This window comes from Nerophis lumbriciformis, linkage group LG20 (assembly GCF_033978685.3).
Source record: "Nerophis lumbriciformis linkage group LG20, RoL_Nlum_v2.1, whole genome shotgun sequence".
NCBI lineage: Eukaryota > Metazoa > Chordata > Actinopteri > Syngnathiformes > Syngnathidae > Nerophis > Nerophis lumbriciformis.
The window spans coordinates 10,836,345-10,856,522 of NC_084567.2; the positions used below are offsets into that span (position 1 = coordinate 10,836,345).

Consider the following 20,178-nt stretch of genomic DNA (forward strand, 5'->3'; position numbering starts at 1 on the left):
CAAGGCTCTAACCACGACCCATCAGGAGGAAGGGTGAAGTGTCTTGCTCAAGGACGCAACGGACGTGACAAGGTTGGTAAAAGCTGGGGATCAAAGCAGGCTGGCACGGCCACTTTACCAACCGAGCCACGCCTCTATCATTGTGTTGTTAATGCTGATTCATATTTTTGCCATAATTATCCGGCTCTACAGACAGGTGTAAAAAGAAGTTAGCCAATGATAGATTAGGTTTAATTATATATGTCAGAAGAAGCCAACCATCATACCACAAAACAATCCAGCACTTTTATAGTTCTGTACAGGCAATGTTTTACATCACATTTGAATATTCTTAACTGTCATACAATTATACAACATAATGAAATGTTTGTGTCTTTACAAAAAAATTGTAACCCTCATGACTACTTTGACAAGAACCGCTTTGAAATGAAACCATAAAATACCCCGCCTTACCAGTCATAAGTGGGGATGACAGCAACCTGCGGCTAGAGCCAGCAGCTAACATGACAAGGTTGACAGGCTTTCTGTATTGCCGTCAAACATCAGTGACATCATCCAAGACAGATGTGTCCTCGCTCATCTTGCGTTGTATTTTCAAAGCAAACATGGGTCTTTGCCTTGAGCCTTGACGTACAAAAAATAGTTTCTGAAATAATCTTATGAAGTGCCGATGAAAATATGAGGTGATGCGAAAACTTCTACCATGGTTTGCTCAGAGTATCATCCAAAATGTGTAGTGATCTTGCTTCAACTGTTTGGACTTTCTTTAACACCCAAATAGAGTTTTCTGAAGTAATCCATTCCAAGTGATCAGACTAAGACCAAATTGTATGAAAACTGAATCCATTTTTCCAAGAATTAAATAAAAAAATCTAACATAAATATGAACATAATAGAGAACAATTCAAGTTTTACATGCACAAACAAAGCAAAATGCATATGAATGAAATGGATAAAGAAAACAATTAACTTTGCTTGATTCAATATTCTTGTTAGCAAAACAGTGATTTCAGCAGGAATTCAATATTTTTCACACGTTTGTACAATTTTCCTCAAACATGAATTGAACTAAACATGTTTTTGATTAGTGAATTGTAGTGAAGTGAACTATATTTATATAGTGCTGTTCTCTAGTGACTCAGAGCGCTTTACATAGTGAAACCTAATATCTAAGTTACATTTACAGTATACCAGTGTGGGTGGCACTGGGAGCAGGTGGGTAAAGTGTCTTGCTCAAGGACACAACGGCAGTGACTAGGATGGCGGAAGCAGGGATCGAACCTGGAACCATCAAGTTGCTGGCACGGCTGCTCTACTAACCGAGCTATACCGCCCCACATATTAATATTATAGATTAAAATGACTCAACGTAGTAAATAAGGTAAATAACATATTTATTAGTGCAAAATAACATACCCACGAGGGATCAAACTCAGTAGGTCTGCCTTACAAGACCGGTGCATTAACACGGCGCAATGTCAATGTCTTATCGGTAACAGCAGGAAAGGTCTAGAAAAACATTTGAACACTTCATATGAAGTGCCTTGTCATTCACTAATGAACATTTTACATGTGCATCTTCACGCAAAATAAGCTTACAGCAGTCCTGGGCAATTATTTTGACTCGGAGGGCCAAATTTAGAGAAAAACATGTGTCTCGGGGCCGGTATATGTATTTTTAGGAACACTAAAACAAAACCTCACAATAATGTCTGATTGAATGCCAAAAACTTTATGACAGATCGCCTTAAAAAATGGAATGGAATTTTACATTTTTGTACTGAATGATACACCCAGAATGTACATGGAAATAAACAATGCGAATTTACAATATTAACTATGAAGGATAAAACACTGAAAATTGACAACATATGAATGTCACACCCCCTCCCGATCGACATATTTTATAATCAAGCAAAACGCAACAAAAATGCAACAAACACAGCGAAATATGAACGTGAAGGGTAAAAAAAATGACCCACCTACAATCTAATATATCTGATATATCACTAAGCTTTAGAACTTTGCTGTAAAAATCTCCTTCTGCCATCTGTCCCTGACACCCGCATTTCAGGCTCTGGAAACACTCTGTGGAAATGCTCCCCACCCACACTGCTTAGTGCCTCCTCTGAGCTTCTGTGATATAGTAATTAGTATACCATGCAAAAGCGCAGATTCCAACCATTGAAATACCATTCAAGACTTACGGTCATTTGAAAACATCACTGCAGGCTACAGTTTCCATCTTAAAGATCTAAAATAATTATTTGGAAATGTCCGGCGGGCCAGATTGAAAAGCTTAACGGCCCACATGTGGCCCCCGGGCTTTAATTTGCCCAGCTCTGGCTTATAGGGAGCGACGGTCCTGGGTAGAGGGGACAGCTCCACGGACAATTCTTACTTTGCTACAAATTCTTTCTTCAGGTCAATGGTGATGTTAACTTCCTTTTTTAAAGTGTTGGCACTCACAACTTTCTTATGGTGGATTATTTTGTGGTCGTACTCAATAATAAAAAAAAAGTTTTAGTTTTGACCCTCAAATCTGCAAAATGATACAAGTTTGGTTGTACGATAACCAAAACACTATACAAAGTTCGGGCCAAAAATGTCATTGAAAACAGAATCATAGAAAAAATGTCGTGTACAAAAACCAGAGTACCACTGTATTTCTATCAACGCAGTAGTAGTAGTAGTATTACATGAACTAGGCAACATGGTATCATAGTTAGGGATGTCCCGATCCGATATTTGGATCGGATCGGCCGCCGATATTTGCAAAAAAATGCGTATCGGCAAGGCATGGGAAAATGCCGATCCAGATCCAGTTAAAAAAAAACTCTGTTCGCAACGCACCTATTTAAATAGTAGATTCCACTTTTCTTCTGCGCCCTTATTGCCGTTCCGCATTTTCCAGCACACCTTCAACACAACACAGGTCTGTGGATTCTCACGCAGTTGCTTTTAGCTGCTGGCATTACACGACAGGCTCTTCTCACTCTTTCCTGTGTCTCCCTCTCACAGACAGCAAGTGCACCTTCTTACACACGTCACATACTGTCACGTCATACGTCACATACTGTCACGTCATACGTCACATACGTATACGTCCTCCCCGAGCAGAGAGGTAGCAGCATGGCTAACGTTAGCTGTGATGCTAGCGCAGCCGTGTGACCAACGTTCCCTCTAAGGTGTGCGCTTGTGCAATTGCGCACTGTTTAAACGTCCTCTGCGCATAGCAAATTTATGCCACGCACAAAATCAAATAAAAAAATAAGCGCATAACAATTTTCGACACACGGACACGACAGAGACAACAATTTTCGTCATCATTGATCAAATATTGTGACGTCTGTCGAGACGCTTATCTCCATTCGGTGCCACACGTCCACACCATCAAAATGCCGAGGCAACAATTTCCAGATCAACACCGCATGAAAAAATTTTTGATTTTTTTAGTTGTGATTTCCTTGTCTGCATGAAAGTTTAAAAGTAGCATATATTAATGCAGTATGAAGAATAATGTTTTAATGTAGACATGCAAGCCTTGAAAGAACATTTTGAAAATCAAGTTTCCTGCAAATGGGTGCATTTCTACCCTATATTTTAACTTTAGATTTATTCTCATATCAAACTCTTTTGGCTGTCTTTTTGACACTTACATCCGGCGCCCCCCTCCACAGCCTGCATTATAAATAATGTAAATAATTCAATGTGATTATCTTGTGTAATGACTGTATTATGATGATAGTATATATCTGATAGCATATATCTGTATCATGAATCAATTTAAGTGGACCCCGACTTAAACAAGTTGAAAAACTTAATTCGGGTGTTACCATTTAGTGGTCAATTGTACGGAATATGTACTTCACTGTGCAACCTACTAATAAAAGTCTCAATCAATCAATCAAAACACATAGAATCATCATACTGCTGTGATTATATGCATCAAGTGTTCATTCAAGGCTAAGGCAAAATATGGAGATATATATCGTGTACCGCAATATGGCCTTAAAATATCGCAATATTTAAAAAAGGCCATATCGCCCAGCCCTTGTTTCAATGATGCCATTTCTATTTGTCATGTATAATTTTGTCTATTTTGTGTTTATCCTTGAATAAACAGGTCAGTTTCTTGTTACCAACCATTGTGTATTATTCAAACTCCCCTAATTCAGCTGGCTAGTTGTTATCAAGAGTACTAAAACCCTTTTCAACATGATTCTGACAACTAAGTAGGCTAAATAACTTTAAACTTTAATACATGCTCGGATAGGCCAGTATCGGTCAGTATCGGTATCGGATCGGAAGTGCAAAAACCTGGATCGGGACATCCCTAATCATAGTGGTTAGCAAGTCGCTGAGCTGAGTATCGGAATTTCTTTACGTACTCCGGCTTCCTCCTACATCCCAAAAGCATGCATGCTTGGCTGACTAGAGACTAAATGCTGTCTAAGTGTGAATGTGAGCTTGAATGGCTGGTTGTCTATATGTGCCCCAGGGTTTACCACGCCGCTCACCCCAAGTCAGCTGGGATAGGCTCCAGCCAATCCGAGACAAGCGCTTTAGAAAATGATGGACTGATGAATTACAAAAAAAATTCTATAAAGTTGGGAGTGTGCCCAACAAGGCTCCGAGAAGGACCATGCACCAACTGACCGCACAACGAGACTTTTAAATGGAAGATCAAAGTTATTGCGTAAAAATGCGATTAAAGGTGGAGAAGATGCACCGACAAGCTGGAATGGGGTCAATCCAATTCGAGGAGCAAGGACAGCCATAGAGTCTAGTTAACTCTTCAGAAGTATATTAACAAAATAGAAATTGCTATCATGTTTGCAGGATAAAACTGGACCCAATAAAAGTGCTGCATCATTTCAAGGACCTCAACCAGCTGTGGTCGATACCCAAAGACTTTAGCACACGTCAACTCTTTAGCCTCTGCTGCCGACATTATCATGTTGCTTTAGCTATAAAATTAAGAGGCCGTTATCGACAAGACTGTCTGTAAAGAGCACCGACAACATCAGGTCGTCTCTCTTCTAACCTCCGGAGGAGTCTTGTATTCATCTCAAGGCAAGTAGGTCCGACTACTGTGATGCACTCGACTCGCCTCTGCTTAAGTCGATAAATCAATGGCGGCGCTTTATAGCCCTGCTGGATTTGAGCTTACCTCACACCTGCTTTCAAGATGGGTGCAAATAAACAAACAGTTACAGCAGCTATGTGTACTGTCAGAAACCGACACTAATAATCTCCCTCTTGCCCAGAAGTCCTATTTGTTTGATGCAAGTGACCTTCCTCAACTCTCATAGAGAAACACCCATTTTTTATTGCAACACTCGATGGGACTTCAGTTCAGCAAGTGTCACAGGGTTACAGTGACGTGCGGTGAGGTTGATGGCTGGTGAGGCACTGACTTCATCACAGTCAGATTTACAAACATATGAACCCTAAAGAGTATCTTATTCACCATTTGATTGGCAGCAGTTAATGGGTTATGTTTAAAAGCTCATACCAGCATTCTTCCCTGCTTGGCACTCAGCATCAAGGGTTAGAATTGGGGGTTAAATCACCAAAAATGATTCCCGGGCGCGGCGCCGCTGCTGCCCACTGCTCCCCTCACCTCCCAGGGGGTGAACAAGGGGATGGGTCGAATGCAGACGACAAATTTCACCACACCTAGTGTGTGTGTGACAATCATTGGTACTTTAACTTAACTTTAACTTTACACATACAAACTGTAGCACACAAAAAAGCACATTTAATAAAAAAAACAAAACGTTATGGTCTTACCTTTACTTATAAATGAAGTCCACAACTAAAGCCCTCACTTAAACTTTCCACGTGCAAGATTGAATCTATTTAAAAAAGTGTAACCGAGGGTTTATAAATGTCGCCTATACTGTATGAAACTACAAAATAACAAACACGGAGGCTCCAGTTTACACGAGGACCACTTTATTTACCTTCTTTCAAAAACCTCCGCTCCACTCCATGTCATGACTTCCGCTCTTAGCGCCTTCAAAATAAGAGCTCAAGGCTTATACTGTATAACAGCGCATAACAGTAAATTAATATCACAAAGAGAAAAGCCCATGAAAATAGGTTACAAAAGTTATTTAATAAGAAGCCAAAAAGTGCAAAAACAATAATGTTCGTGTTGGAGGAGTTGTGAATTAGGTACACCTGCAGTCTGCAGGTGTACCTAATGTTGTGGCCCTGCAGTCATTCACAACTCCTCCAACACGAACATTATTGTTTTTGCACTTTTTGGCTTCTTATGAAATAACTTTTTTAAATAGATTCAATCTTGCACGTGGAAAGTTTAAGTGTGGGCTTTAGTTGATATAACAATTCTACGGCGGGGGTGCAGGAGGCGGGATTACTGGAGCCTCACACAGTGCGTCTTTTGCAGCCGTTTTATGATCGCTCAGCACAAGAAATACGTTACACACATACAGTTGTTGACAAAATACACTGTACATTATGTACCTCAGCTAACTAAACTATGGAAATGTATAATATAGTTCATATAGCAATACAATCTCACTGCACAGCAGGCCAGCAGTTAGCCGAGTCCGGAATCCATGTTGAGGCACTGAGTGACGTGCCTCAACTGGCTGCTGATCACCGCACCGTCTCTTCTCAGTATTTGAACAGCAAATGTGAAAATTCAGCGATTTTGAATAAAAATAATCTAAAACTGGTGAAGTTAAATGGAAAATAACTCTATAGTATAATCACTGGATACATATAACAATTTAATTAATTTTTTTCTTTTTACATTTTTTTTCTTTCCATGATGGCAGGTGAGGGGCCCTGCCTCACCTGCCTCTAGTGACTGCACGTCACTGCAGGGTTATGTCTGTGCGTGTTTTGCTTGGTCTTTTTGTGACTTCTTCCTACACACGAGTGACAAAAATGGTAGAAAAGATACAAATCACCTTCGCCATGAATGCTTGAATTATAGTCGTTTGTTTGCCTAAATTGTAGAGCGCTCGTTATTTCAAACATATGTGACAAGTTCATATGGTAACTTTAATAATGTTTGCAGAGCATGACGAAAAAGAAAGAAAAATTTAGCTCTCTTTGTCGACATGCTCATTTTTGCACAACACAGCAGAATCAGAACCAATGTAGCAATAGCGTTAAGGAGCAAACTGCTGAGCCAGCATTAATACAGCTGATGAGCTCAGTGCACACGTTAATAGCTGAGTAGTGCAACCAACATTTTAAAGTGCATGCAGAGGTAGATCAAGTTGTGGATGCTGACCAATAATGATACTTCAAATACAGCCACACAACTGCCATTTTGTAGAGAAGAAAATGTTCTCCACAAAATGACCTGGTGCTAATTAGAGACACCAGCAATTGACCTATTTTCCAGGCTACAAGCGGCTACTTTTTCCCCAAGCTTTGGCAAAGGTGCGGCTAATCTATGGATTTTTCGTTGCCAATAAAAATAATGGATTAAGCAAAGAAATATCAAATTATGTACTAAAAAGATCCTCTTTAAGAAACTGTTCAAACTCAAAGTACAAGGAAGAATAATTCTGATACACAAGTTTGATTGGCAACAATAAAATTGGCCCTAGTGTGTGAATGTGAGTGTGAATGTTGTCTGTCTATCTGTGTTGGCCCTGCGATGAGGTGGCGACTTGTCCAGGGTGTACCCCGCCTTCCGACCGATTGTAGCTGAGATAGGCTCCAGCGCCCCCCGCGACCCCAAAGGGAATAAGCGGTAGAAAATGGATGGATGGAAGTTTTAGAAGCTGTGTGCTGAACAGATCCAGCTCTATTTAAACACTTGGCATAATGTATCAATGTTGCTAAGTGCTAAACAACATCTTAAAAACTACAAACAATCACTTACTGTACAATGTCTGCTCTCATTGGGATGCCGACTGATGGGATGTTAATGTCTTCCCATTTAAATGAAGCATTAATCATAATCTACTGAGAAAAAAGGCACCGCAAACACACATTTGTGTGTCTTTCTCGCCATCTACGGGTCTATGTTGAATGTCCAAGATGACCAACTCCTCGGTTTATGGCGACATCGGTCTACGATCTGAGTGCAAGGCATGATTTATAGTATAGAATTAACTTTCACCAGCAAAGAGACGATGTAGCAGTTCACCGGCTCAGTATGTCAATACTGTAACTAGCTAGTTAACTCGCTGTGATCAAGGCGCCACTAAAATAAGTTTGTCTGCGTTAGCGCTTATAACAACATTGCTAATACTTGGTTAATATTCAGGTGACAAGACATAAATGGAGTATTGTTGGTGGTTTTTTGGATGTTTTTTTAGAGGGCTTTATGGGCGCAATAGAATACTCCCATTACCTGCATTGTTAGCCACCTTGTATTTGCCTTATTTTACAAATTAAAATCCATAAAAAAAAATTAAAACCTGTGTTTTTGTCTAATGTAAGAATTGTGAATGATAGGTAACGTTTTTTAAAAAGTGCAGTTCCACTTTAGAACATTTCTGTGGAGGGAAAATGCAGTCAGCGCTGCCTGTAGGAGGAAAAGTCACCGCCGCTGTCCATGTTACTGAGGACGAGCACCAGCAGGCAGGGGCGGGGCATGTGCTGACGGCGAGACACAGCTGGCAGGTGATTAGATTTCACAGGTGGTACGTGTTAATCTAATCATCTGTTGTCTTTAACAGTAAGCGGCCGGGAGCAGAGGGAGAGAGAGGATTAGGAGTTACGGCAACGTCACCACATGCTGAAAGACATTTGGAAAAGATCTTGTGAAAAAACATTAAAACTTTGTTAAACCTGCACGCTTGGCTCTTGTGCCGTGTCTACAGTGGAGCTGCTAGGAAGCGACTTCCACAATTGCATTCACTCTAAAACCGACGTAATTTTAACATGAAACTTCATTTGTTACTCAAATACCATTGGTACTCAATGGTACTTTAAAACCTGCAATGCACTGAGACTTGAGAACCGTTGCCTCCTTTTGGAAAACCTGTTTAGAGATTAGGGATGTCCCGATCCGATATTTGCATCGGATCGGCTGCCGATATTTGCCAAAAATTGCGTATCGGCAAGGCATGGGAAAATGCCGATCCAGATCCAGTTTAAAAAAAAACTCCGGTCCGTGTTTTCCAACGCACCGATTTAAATAATACATTCCACTTTTCTGCTGCTCCCTAATTTCCGTTCCGCATTTTCCAGCACACCTTCAACACATCCACAGGTATGTGGATTCTCACGCAGTTGCTTTTAGCTGCTGGCATTACACGACAGGCTCTTCTCCCTCTTTCCTGTGTCTCCCTCTCACAGACAGCAAGTGCACCTTCTTACACACGTCACATACTGTCACGTCATACGTCACATACTGTCACGTCATACGTCACATACGTATACGTCCTCCCCGAGCAGAGAGGTAGCAGCATGGCTAACGTTAGCTGTGATGCTAGCGCAGCCGTGCGAGCAACGCTCCCTCTAAGGTGCTCGCCTGTGCAATTGCGCACTGTTTAAACGTCCTCTGTGCATAGCAATTATATGCCACGCACAAAATCAAATAAAAAAATAAGCGCACAACAATTTTCGACACACGGACACGACAGAGAAAACAGTTTTCGTCATCATTGTTCAAATATTGTGACGTCTGTCGAGACGCTTATCTCCATTCGGTGCCACACGCCCACACCATCAAAATTCCGAGGCAAAAATTTCCACATCAACACCGTATGAAAAAATTAGTGATTTTTTTTAGTTGTGATTTCCTTCTCTACATGAAATTTTAAAAGTAGCATATATTAATGCAGTATGAAGAAGAGTGTTTTAATGTAGTCATGCAAGCCTTGAAAGAACATTTTGAAAATCAAGACTACATTTCCTGCAAATGGGTGCATTTCTACCCTATATTTTAACTTTAGATTTATTCTCATATCAAACTCTTTTGGCTGTCTTTTTGACACTTACATCCGGCGCCCCCCTCCACACCCCGGATTATAAATAATGTAAATAATTCAATGTGATTATCTTGTGTGATGACTGTATTATGATGATAGTATATATCTGATAGTATATATCTGTATCATGAATCAATTTAAGTGGACCCCGACTTAAACAAGTTGAAAAACTTATTCGGGTGTTACCATTTAGTGGTCAATTGTATGGAATATGTACTTCACTGTGCAACCTACTAATAAAAGTCTCAATCAATCAATCAAAACACATAGAATCATCATAATGCTGTGATTATATGCATCAAGTGTTCATTCAAGGCTAAGGCAAAATATCGAGATATATATCGTGTATCGCAATATGGCCTTAAAATATCGCAATATTAAAAAAAGGCCATATCGCCCAGCCCTAGTTCAATGATGCCATTTCTGTTTGTCATGTATAATTTTGTCTATTTTGTGTTTATCCTTGAATAAACAGGTCAGTTTCTTGTTACCAACCATTGTGTATTATTCAAACTCCCCTAATTCAGCTGGCTAGTTGTTATCAAGAGTACTAAAACCCTTTTCAACATGATTCTGACAACTAAGTAGGCTAAATAACTTTAAACTTTAATACATGCTCGGATAGGCCAGTATCGGTATCGGATCGGAAATGCAAAAACAAAAACCTGGATCGGGACATCCTTATTAGAGATTCTAACAAATCTGTGGTTGATCAGTATTCCACGTTTCACTGTTGACTTCAAATGTATGAGATGAAGGAAGGCGAGGATTAAATGTGTTGGGAAGCTTTCCTTACCTTGGCCAGTATATGCTTGTCCTTGATGATGTATTCGTAGGTCGTCAGCAAAACGTTAAATTTTCCGCTTCGGAGTTGCGGCACGAATCCACGTCGCAAACCGGGGGTGCCCTTTTGAAGGAGAAAACAAGCAGAGATGTCTTTAAGGTGGTAGGGATCTGTGCAAACTGACAATCTTGGACTTTATATATTTTACCTTGTAAGATATTTTGACCACAGATGGGGCCCACTTGTCAAGTTCATAAACCCAGTTGGACAAAGTCCTAAAAGCCCCAAAAAGAATCAATGAGAATCACATCCAGAGGCAATTTGATCTTGGAGACAGCATGAACCACTAGACAGTAAAAGGCTTGTGGAGAGAGCTACCGCCGTGTATTGACTACCAACAACAGGCTTGTAAAGAGTGGAATTGTATCTCACTATCAGAGACTTTCCACAGGTCAGACGGTAAAATACGGTTCAGAGTGAAGGTCTCCTATTATGTAAAAGGGACTTTTTAATGATACTCTAAAACAGTAATTTGTGCCTCTAGAGCAGTCCTTTCGCAATAGTGGAGTGGGTCCCCGGCCATTAGAGGCAGAGTGACTTCCTCTATTGGAGTGTTCATGCTTGATTGATACACAAGCCTCCAGGGATTCATTTAATAGCGGCGAGATGAATGGCTCTTTTAAAGATCTTAAGGAGACACTGGCTACATTTGTTTTATTTACCTTTTTTTATTAGAAGTCAATTGGTGGAAGTCAACTAATTTTTATCACTAAGATAAGATTTGTATAGTAAAGAGTGTTGCTATGGACAGAGTGAAGCGGAGGTCTGGTGTTGCTGCCCAATGTTCCGCAAGGCACTGGAGGAACTAAGTCTAAGTAAGGATGGCAAATCGAACCCCAAAGCCCCGCAGGTGTCTCTCAAGACAAGAAAAAAGCCTCCCGCATCCGCTGCTAGCTGAGTCATCACCGGAGCAAGTCAATCCCAAATGCCCGGAGGTCTACAACTTCTTTGTGTGTGCTTGGGTCAAGGAAATTGGTATCAAGACTCTCCCAGACGAATATGCATCGTTTTTGCTTGGGTACGGTTGCATTTGATGATTTAACTTCACGTCTACAACCATGTTCGTTGTTGCTGTTGCACGCACTGTTTTATAAGTACACATGTTTTTCCCCATCTTTATCAAAATATAACTATAGATTTCAACATTGTGTATGCGCTGAAGGCTTAATAATGATTGCTGCCTGTGGTAAAAGCTTAACTCTTTTAGGTTTTGCTCACATTTGCTTTCTCTTATTTCGACTCGCCGAGTTGGTGCTTTTCGAAACACTCGTAACGCATTACAAACATAGCAGCTAAAATCATCGGCCTACCCACACCCAACATTTCAGACTTAAACCACAGGTCCATCACCCGACTGGCAAAAACAATAGTCCAGGATATCACTCACCCACTACACCAATACATCATCCCACTACCATCAGGGCGCAGGTACAGAACTATCAAATTCCGGAGGGCCCACCTCAGGAAAAGCCTTATCCCTGCAGCTATAGCCGCCCTTAACAGCAGGCCCGGCCGACCTGAATGACAAGCCTGTAAATGTGTGTTAGTCATGTATGATGTCTTTTTGTTATTTTTTTTTTTTTTGTGTGTGATGTGTAATGTCTAGTGTTTAAATGTACGGCAGTGACAATGAATTTCCCCAAGGGGACCAATAAATCTAAATCTAACAAACGTGTTTAAGGAATGCAAATAATATCACGATAATACTTAAATGGGAAACACTGAATGTTAAATGTACAGTACAGGCCAAAAGTTTGGACACACCTTCTCATTCAATGCATTTTCTATATTTTCATGACTATTTACATTGTAGATTGTCACTGAAGGCATCAAAACTATGAATGAACACAGGAACACATAGCGTGCTCAGTCGCCTTGTGGTTAGAGTGTCCGCCCTGAGAGGTTGGAATTGGGGGTTAAATCACCAAAATGATTCCCACTGCTGCTGCTCACTGCTCCCCTCACCTTCCAGGGGGTGAAACAAGGGGATGGGTCAAATGCAGAGGTTAATTTCACCACACCTAGTCTGTGTGTGTGACTATCAGTGGTACTTTAACTTTAACATGTGGCGTTTTGTACTTAACAAAAAAAGGTGAAATAACTGAAAACATGTTTTATATTCTAGTTTCTTCAAAATAGCCACCCGTTGCTCCGATTACTGCTTTGCTGAAATGGTTTTCACTTCAAAGGTGTGCTTGAAGCTCATGGAGAGAATGCCAAGAGTGTGCAAAGCAGTAATCAGGCAAAGGGTGGCTATTTTGAAGAAACTAGAATATAAAACTTGTTTTCAGTTATTTTACCTTTATTTTGTTAAGTACATAACTCCACATGTGTTCATTCATAGTTTTGATGCCTTCAGTGACAATCTACAATGTAAATAGTCATGAAAATTAAGAAAACGCATTGAATAAGAAGGTGTGTCTAAACTTTTGGCCTGTACTGTATATCAAACAAACTGCAAACGTGTGCATTCTTCCGTGCTACTTTTTTCATCGTCGTTTTGTAAAATCATGCACTCTTCCGCTCTTCTTGATTACCTCTCAAGGAACTCTGAAGAAATGTTGATCTTTTTGCGATTTTAAACGGTTGGTACAGCCGAAAACAACGCAAGCACAGGGCATTTTTCTTTGAGAAAGGCTAAATGGCGCCTTGTACCCATTGACCACCACGTCCTGGTGCAGCCACAACAACCTGGAGCTGAACGCCCAGAAAACAGTGGAGATGATCATGGACTTCAGGAAAGTCACAGCCCCACCATCCCCCCTTACCCTGATTGACTCTCCCACCCCCGTCTCCATTGTGGACTCCTTCCGTTTTTTGGGCACCACCCAAGACCTCAAGTGGGAGTCGACCATAAGCTCCCTCATCAAGAAGGCCCAGCAGAGGATGTACTTCCTGCGGCAGCTGAGGAAACTTAAAGTGCCGACCGAGATACTGGTGCAGTTTTACTCAGCCATCATCGAGTCCATCCTGACCTCCTCCATCACCGTGTGGTTCCCCGGCGCCAGGATGAGCATCGACTGCAGCGCTTTGTATGTGCTGCTGAGAAGGTGATTGGCTGAAAGCTCCCATCCCTCCAGGACTTGTTCTCCTCCAGGACCAGGAGGCATGTGGGTCGGATCACAGCTGACTCTTCTCACCCTGGACACAAACTATTCTCCCCTCTCCCCTCAGGCAGAAGACTACGGTCCATCCAGACCCACACCTCCCGCCACCTGAACAGTTTTTTCCCCTGGGCCATCAGGCACATGAACAATAACTCCTAACAGTAGCTCCTTTGAATTCCTTCTAAGTCTATAACAAGATCTGATAGCTCAGTTACAGCTCTTGTTATTACCAAATCTGTGTTATATGTGTTTTATGTTGCACGATTTCACCAAGAAAAATTCCTAGTTTGTGAACCGGTTCTCAAACAATTGCAATAAAACGATTCTGATTCTGATTTAATGAGCAGGGCGTGAGCCGGATGTGACGTCATTTAAAACCAAGCAATTGCTAGAGAGTAAGACCGGATGTTTTGCATTCACCACAAAAAACGTACTCGTGTCCCAAGGTAACACTGAGCATGTAAAAAGTGGATAAAGTACACCATATTGCTTCGTCGCAAACAAACACAGCTCACCTACTCAGTGGCCTAGTGGTTAGAGTGTCCGCCCTGAGATCGGTAGGTCGTGAGTTCAAACCCCGGCCGAGTCATACCAAAGACTATAAAACTGGGACCCATTACCTCCCTGCTTGGCACTCAGCATCAAGGGTTGGAATTTGGAGGTTAAATCACCAAAAATGATTCCCGGGCTGCTGCTCACTGCTCCCCTCACCTCCCAGGGGGGTGATCAAGGTGATAGGTTAAATGCAAAGGACAAATTTCACCACACCTACTGTGTGTGTGACAATCATTGGTACTTTAACTTAACTTAACACAAAAAAGTTGACTTTGTCTGAATTCTACATTGTGGACAACACACCTCAAATACACTATTGTGGTACCGTTGACACTTATGTCAAATTGCAGAGAAATACTATAATATGGGACCTTTAAAATATTACTCATAAGCTTCAATGATCCCTGTAAAAACAATGATGACAAGAAAAATGTGCACTATCGTTCAGCGCCACTAATTAAATGAAATAAGAGCAAAAGCATGTCAATCATGTGAGTTCTACAAGAGAATCAAGCTCTTGCTTTTCAGGACCGACGGTGAAAGCTCAAGAAAGAAAGGCTGGGGCACATAAGCCAGAAGACACCCCTCTACCGTTTATATTGCATGCTAATTAAATGCACACTGAAGCATGCGTCATAAACAGGAGGTGGCCTCTTGATGGTCTTACAAGAGAGCTGGCGGGTTGTTTTTTGCAAGTTAAATTGCATCAAATGAATGGCTAAAGAGGTGCCAATGTTTATTTTACACAAAACACCGAACTGTGACGGCTAATCGCTTCATTCGTTTCATCATCAGGGGCTTAACTTTAACTGAGATTTTCATGCCGACTTCCTGCTGTCTTCCTTCTGCTCGGAGGGATGCAGCGAGTCGAATATCAATGTGTGCGGCGCATGTTTTGGAGTATCTGTTAGCCGATCTCATAACACAGCAGCTGTTGCTTATCTTTCATTTTTACTACTTGAAGTGACAAAGTATCTATCATCCACAATAGGATTTCATGTTGAAGAACATTGTAAAAAAGGAGGAAAGAAGACATGAGTTTTGTCTTGTGACATTAAATATATTTACATTACATATTGACAATGTGTCGTTTGTATGGAAGCAACCAATTAATTTAAATCTATCTATATTAAAGGCCTACTGAAACCCACTACTACCGACCACGCAGTCTGATAGTTTATATATCAATGATGAAATCTTAACATTGCAACACATGCCAATACGGCCGGGTTAGTTAACTGAAGTGCAATTTTAAATTTTGCGCAAAATATCCTGCTGAAAACGTCTCGGTATGATGACGTCAGCGCGTGACGTCGCGGATTGTAGAGGACATTTTGGGACAGCATGGTGGCCAGCTATTAAGTCGTCTGTTTTCATCGCAAAATTCCATAGTATTCTGGACATCTGTGTTGGTGAATCTTTTGCAATTTGTTCAATGAACAATGGAGACAGCAAAAAAGAAAGCTGTAGGTGGGAAGCGGTGTATTGCGGCCGACTTCAGCAACACAAACACGGCCGGTGTTTCATTGTTTACATTCTCGAAAGATGACAGTCAAGCTTTACCATTGGTCTGTGGAGAACTGGGACAACAAAGACTCTTACCAGGAGGACTTTGAGTTTAATACGCAGACACTGTACCGTGAGTACGCTTCCAAACATTTGATCGCATGCCCGTACGTGCGGGCCGCTATGTGCATGTCACGTACGTAACTTTGGTGGGAAATATATGTACTGTACGAACTTTGGGGAGGTGAACGGTACTTTGGGCTGTGGGATTGAGTGTGTTGTGCAGGTGTTTGAGTTGTATTGGCGGGTTATATGGACGAGAGGGGGGAGGTGTTTGTTATGCGGGATTAATTTGTGGCATATTAAATATAAACCTGGTTGTGTTGTGGCTAATAGATTATATATATACAGGTAAAAGCCAGTAAATTAGAATATTTTGAAAAACTTGATTTATTTCAGTAATTGCATTCAAAAGGTGTAACTTGTACATTATATTTATTCATTGCACACAGACTGATGCATTCAAATGTTTATTTCATTTAATTTTGATGATTTGAAGTGGCAACAAATGAAAATTCAAAATTCCGTGTGTCACAAAATTAGAATATTACTTAAGGCTAATACAAAAAAGGGATTTTTAGAAATGTTGGCCAACTGAAAAGTATGAAAATGAAAAATATGAGCATGTACAATACTCAGTACTTGGTTGGAGCTCCTTTTGCCTCAATTACTGCGTTAATGCGGCGTGGCATGGAGTCGATGAGTTTCTGGCACTGCTCAGGTGTTATGAGAGCCCAGGTTGCTCTGATAGTGGCCTTCAACTCTTCTGCGTTTTTGGGTCTGGCATTCTGCATCTTCCTTTTCACAATACCCCACAGATTTTCTATGGGGCTAAGGTCAGGGGAGTTGGCGGGCCAATTTAGAACAGAAATACCATGGTCCGTAAACCAGGCACGGGTAGATTTTGCGCTGTGTGTTCCTGTTGGAACTTGAAATCTCCATCTCCATAGAGCAGGTCAGCAGCAGGAAGCATGAAGTGCTCTAAAACTTGCTGGTAGACGGCTGCGTTGACCCTGGATCTCAGGAAACAGAGTGGACCGACACCAGCAGATGACATGGCACCCCAAACCATCACTGATGGTGGAAACTTTACACTAGACTTCAGGCAACGTGGATCCTGTGCCTCTCCTGTCTTCCTCCAGACTCTGGGACCTCGATTTCCAAAGGAAATGCAAAATTTGCATGGTTGGGTGATGGTTTGGGGTGCCATGTCATCTGCTGGTGTCGGTCCACTCTGTTTCCTGAGATCCAGGGTCAACACAGCCGTCTACCAGCAAGTTTTAGAGCACTTCATGCTTCCTGCTGCTGACCTGCTCTATGGAGATGGAGATTTCAAGTTCCAACAGGACTTGGCGCCTGCACACAGCGCAAAATCTACCCGTGCCTGGTTTACGGACCATGGTATTTCTGTTCTAAATTGGCCCGCCAACTCCCCTGACCTTAGCCCCATAGAAAATCTGTGGGGTATTGTGAAAAGGAAGATGCAGAATGCCAGACCCAAAAACACAGAAGAGTTGAAGGCCACTATCAGAGCAACCTGGGCTCTCATAACACCTGAGCAGTGCCAGAAACTCATCGACTCCATGCCACGCCGCGTTAACGCAGTAATTGAGGCAAAAGGAGCTCCAACCAAGTATTGAGTATTGTACATGCTCATATTTTTCATTTTCATACTTTTCAGTTGGCCAACATTTCTAAAAATCCCTTTTTTGTATTAGCCTTACACAATATTCTAATTTTGTGACACACGGAATTTTGGATTTTCATTTGTTGCCACTTCAAATCATCAAAATTAAATGAAATAAACATTTGAATGCATCAGTCTGTGTGCAATGAATAAATATAATGTACAAGTTACACCTTTTGAATGCAATTACTGAAATAAATCAAGTTTTTCAAAATATTCTAATTTACTGGCTTTTACCTGTATGTCTTGTGTTTATTTACTGTTTTAGTCATTCCCAGCTGAATATCAGGTCCCACCCGCCTCTCACAGTATCTTCCCTATCTGAATCGCTCCCACTGCCCTCTAGTCCTTCACTCTCACTTTCCTCATCCACAAATCTTTCATCCTCGCTCAAATTAATGGGGAAATCGTCGCTTTCTCGGTCCGAATCGCTCTCGCTGCTGGTGGTCATGATTGTAAACAATGTGCAGATGTGAGGAGCTCCACAACCTGTGACGTCACGCTACTCGTCTGCTACTTCCGGTACAGGCAAGGCTTTTTTATCAGCGACCAAAAGTTGCGAACTTTATCGTCAATGTTCTCTACTAAATCCTTTCAGCAAAAATATGGCAATATCGCCAAATGATCAAGTATGACACATAGAATGGACCTGCTATCCCCGTTTGAATAAGAAAATCGCATTTCAGTAGGCCTTTAAGGTCCCATCATTTTCAAAATGTACAAAATCTAGCCTTGATGCTGGAGTCAAGAGTTTAGTTAGACGCCGTTTTGTGGGTCTGTTGTACCTTCATTATTAATGAGCTGAATTTGTCCAAACAGAGTGTGTGTCTCCAAGAAGCGCTATTGTGCACTTTTTACTTAAACAGTAACTCTCCCCTTGTCCAACATAATAGATGCCATATATCACATCCAACAACCAAACAACAAAGAGAGTGACGTCAGTACACAAACGTTAGCAACACAAGCATAGCTGTGTGAGCAACATGCTAACATTACACTCACATTTTACCAACATCCTGCTAGCTTGCCAAAGGCTAATAAGGTAACCAGTCTATTCTCTGAATGACGACACAATGATCAAATGTACAACTCCTACATTTGTACATGAGCTTTAATTTTAAGATGTTGTGGAGAGAAAGTATAGTCAGCGCTGCCTGTAGGAGGAAAAGTCACCGCCGCTGTCCAATGGTACTGAGGACGAGCTCCAGCGGGCAGGGGCGGGGCATGTGTTGACGGCGAGACACAGCTGGCAGGTGATTAGATTTCACAGGTGGTACGTGTTAATCCAGGGGTCGGCAACCCGCGGCTCCGGAGCCGCATGTGGCTCTTTGATCACTCTGATGCGGCTCAGCTGCATACTTGCATACTGCTCCCCCACACATCAACCCCCCACCTCTGTGCGTCCGTTGAGGTGGGCGGGGTTTGGTAGCGGGGGTGTATAATGTAGCCCGGAAGAGTTAGGGCCGCATGGGATTCTGGGTATTTGTTCTGTTGTGTTTATGTTGTGTTACGGTGCAGATGTTCTCCCGAAATGTGTTTGTCATTCTTGTTTGGTGTGGGTTCACAGTGTGGCGAATTATTAGTAAGAGTGTTAAAGTTTTTTATACCGCCACCGTCAGTGTAACCTGTGTGGTTGTTGACCAAGTATGCCTTGCTGTGACTTTACGTGAGCAAGCTGAAGCCTCATACGTGTGACTGGGTCGGCACGCTGGTTGTAGTGGGCGCTAACTGCTGTATCATCACGGCACATTCGCAAAATCGGGAGGGTTGACAAGTATGACGCTGTTAAGCAGCTGTCTTATAAAACCTCACGGCCCGCACTAACATTCCAGTTTCATATTAAGGTGCGCGCCGCGTGTCTGAGACCCTTGGTTCTCAAACATAGCACAAAGCAAAAAAACAACTTTGTATGTAGTGTTATTTCATTTCAAATTTCAAAAGATTTTTGTGGCTCCCATTGTTTTCTTTAATTTGTGAAACTGGTCAAAATGGCTCTTTGACTGGTAAAGGTTGCCGACCCCTGTGTTAATCTAATCATCTGTTGTCTTTAACAGTAAGCGGCCGGGAGCAGAGCAAGAGAGGGGATTGGGAGTGACGGCAACGTCACGACATGCTGAAAGACATTATTGAAAGATTTTGTGGAAAAAACATTAAAACTTTGTTAAACCTGCACACTTGGCTCTTGTGCCGTGTCTACAGTGGAGCTGCGAGGAAGCGACTTCCACAGATGTGTAGCGAAGCCTGTATTTTACAAAATGGTAGGCGTGGCAAAGAGCTGGCTCATCTAGCTAGAGGCTGATCGGAGGAGATACAATGCCCGTGAAGAAAGAGGGTTTTTTTTCCACATCATGATTGAAAAGCAGCAATTTTAATATTTGTAGCAAAGACAGAACTTCAAAAGCAAGCACTTGAGGGCCTCGTCTCTCAAAAGTGGAGCAAACAAGTGAGGAAAAGGGTAGAAGTTTTCTCATGTTTGTTGCTTAT

At 41.7% G+C, this 20,178-nt stretch overlaps 1 protein-coding gene across 3 annotated transcripts in view; it reads right to left on the reverse strand.

The window, feature by feature from the left end:
- The window catches only part of smarca2 (SWI/SNF related BAF chromatin remodeling complex subunit ATPase 2), a 167,431-nt gene that overhangs the window by 81,383 nt on the left and 65,870 nt on the right, over positions 1 to 20,178 (reverse strand). For all 3 annotated transcript variants that reach the window (XM_061980411.1, XM_061980410.1, XM_061980409.1), the window contains exons 17-18: positions 10,928 to 10,994; positions 10,732 to 10,842 (exon numbers count right to left, since the gene is read on the reverse strand). In XM_061980411.1, coding sequence (XP_061836395.1) covers positions 10,732 to 10,842; positions 10,928 to 10,994 — 178 coding nt within the window. The remainder of the gene's footprint in view (positions 1 to 10,731; positions 10,843 to 10,927; positions 10,995 to 20,178) is intronic.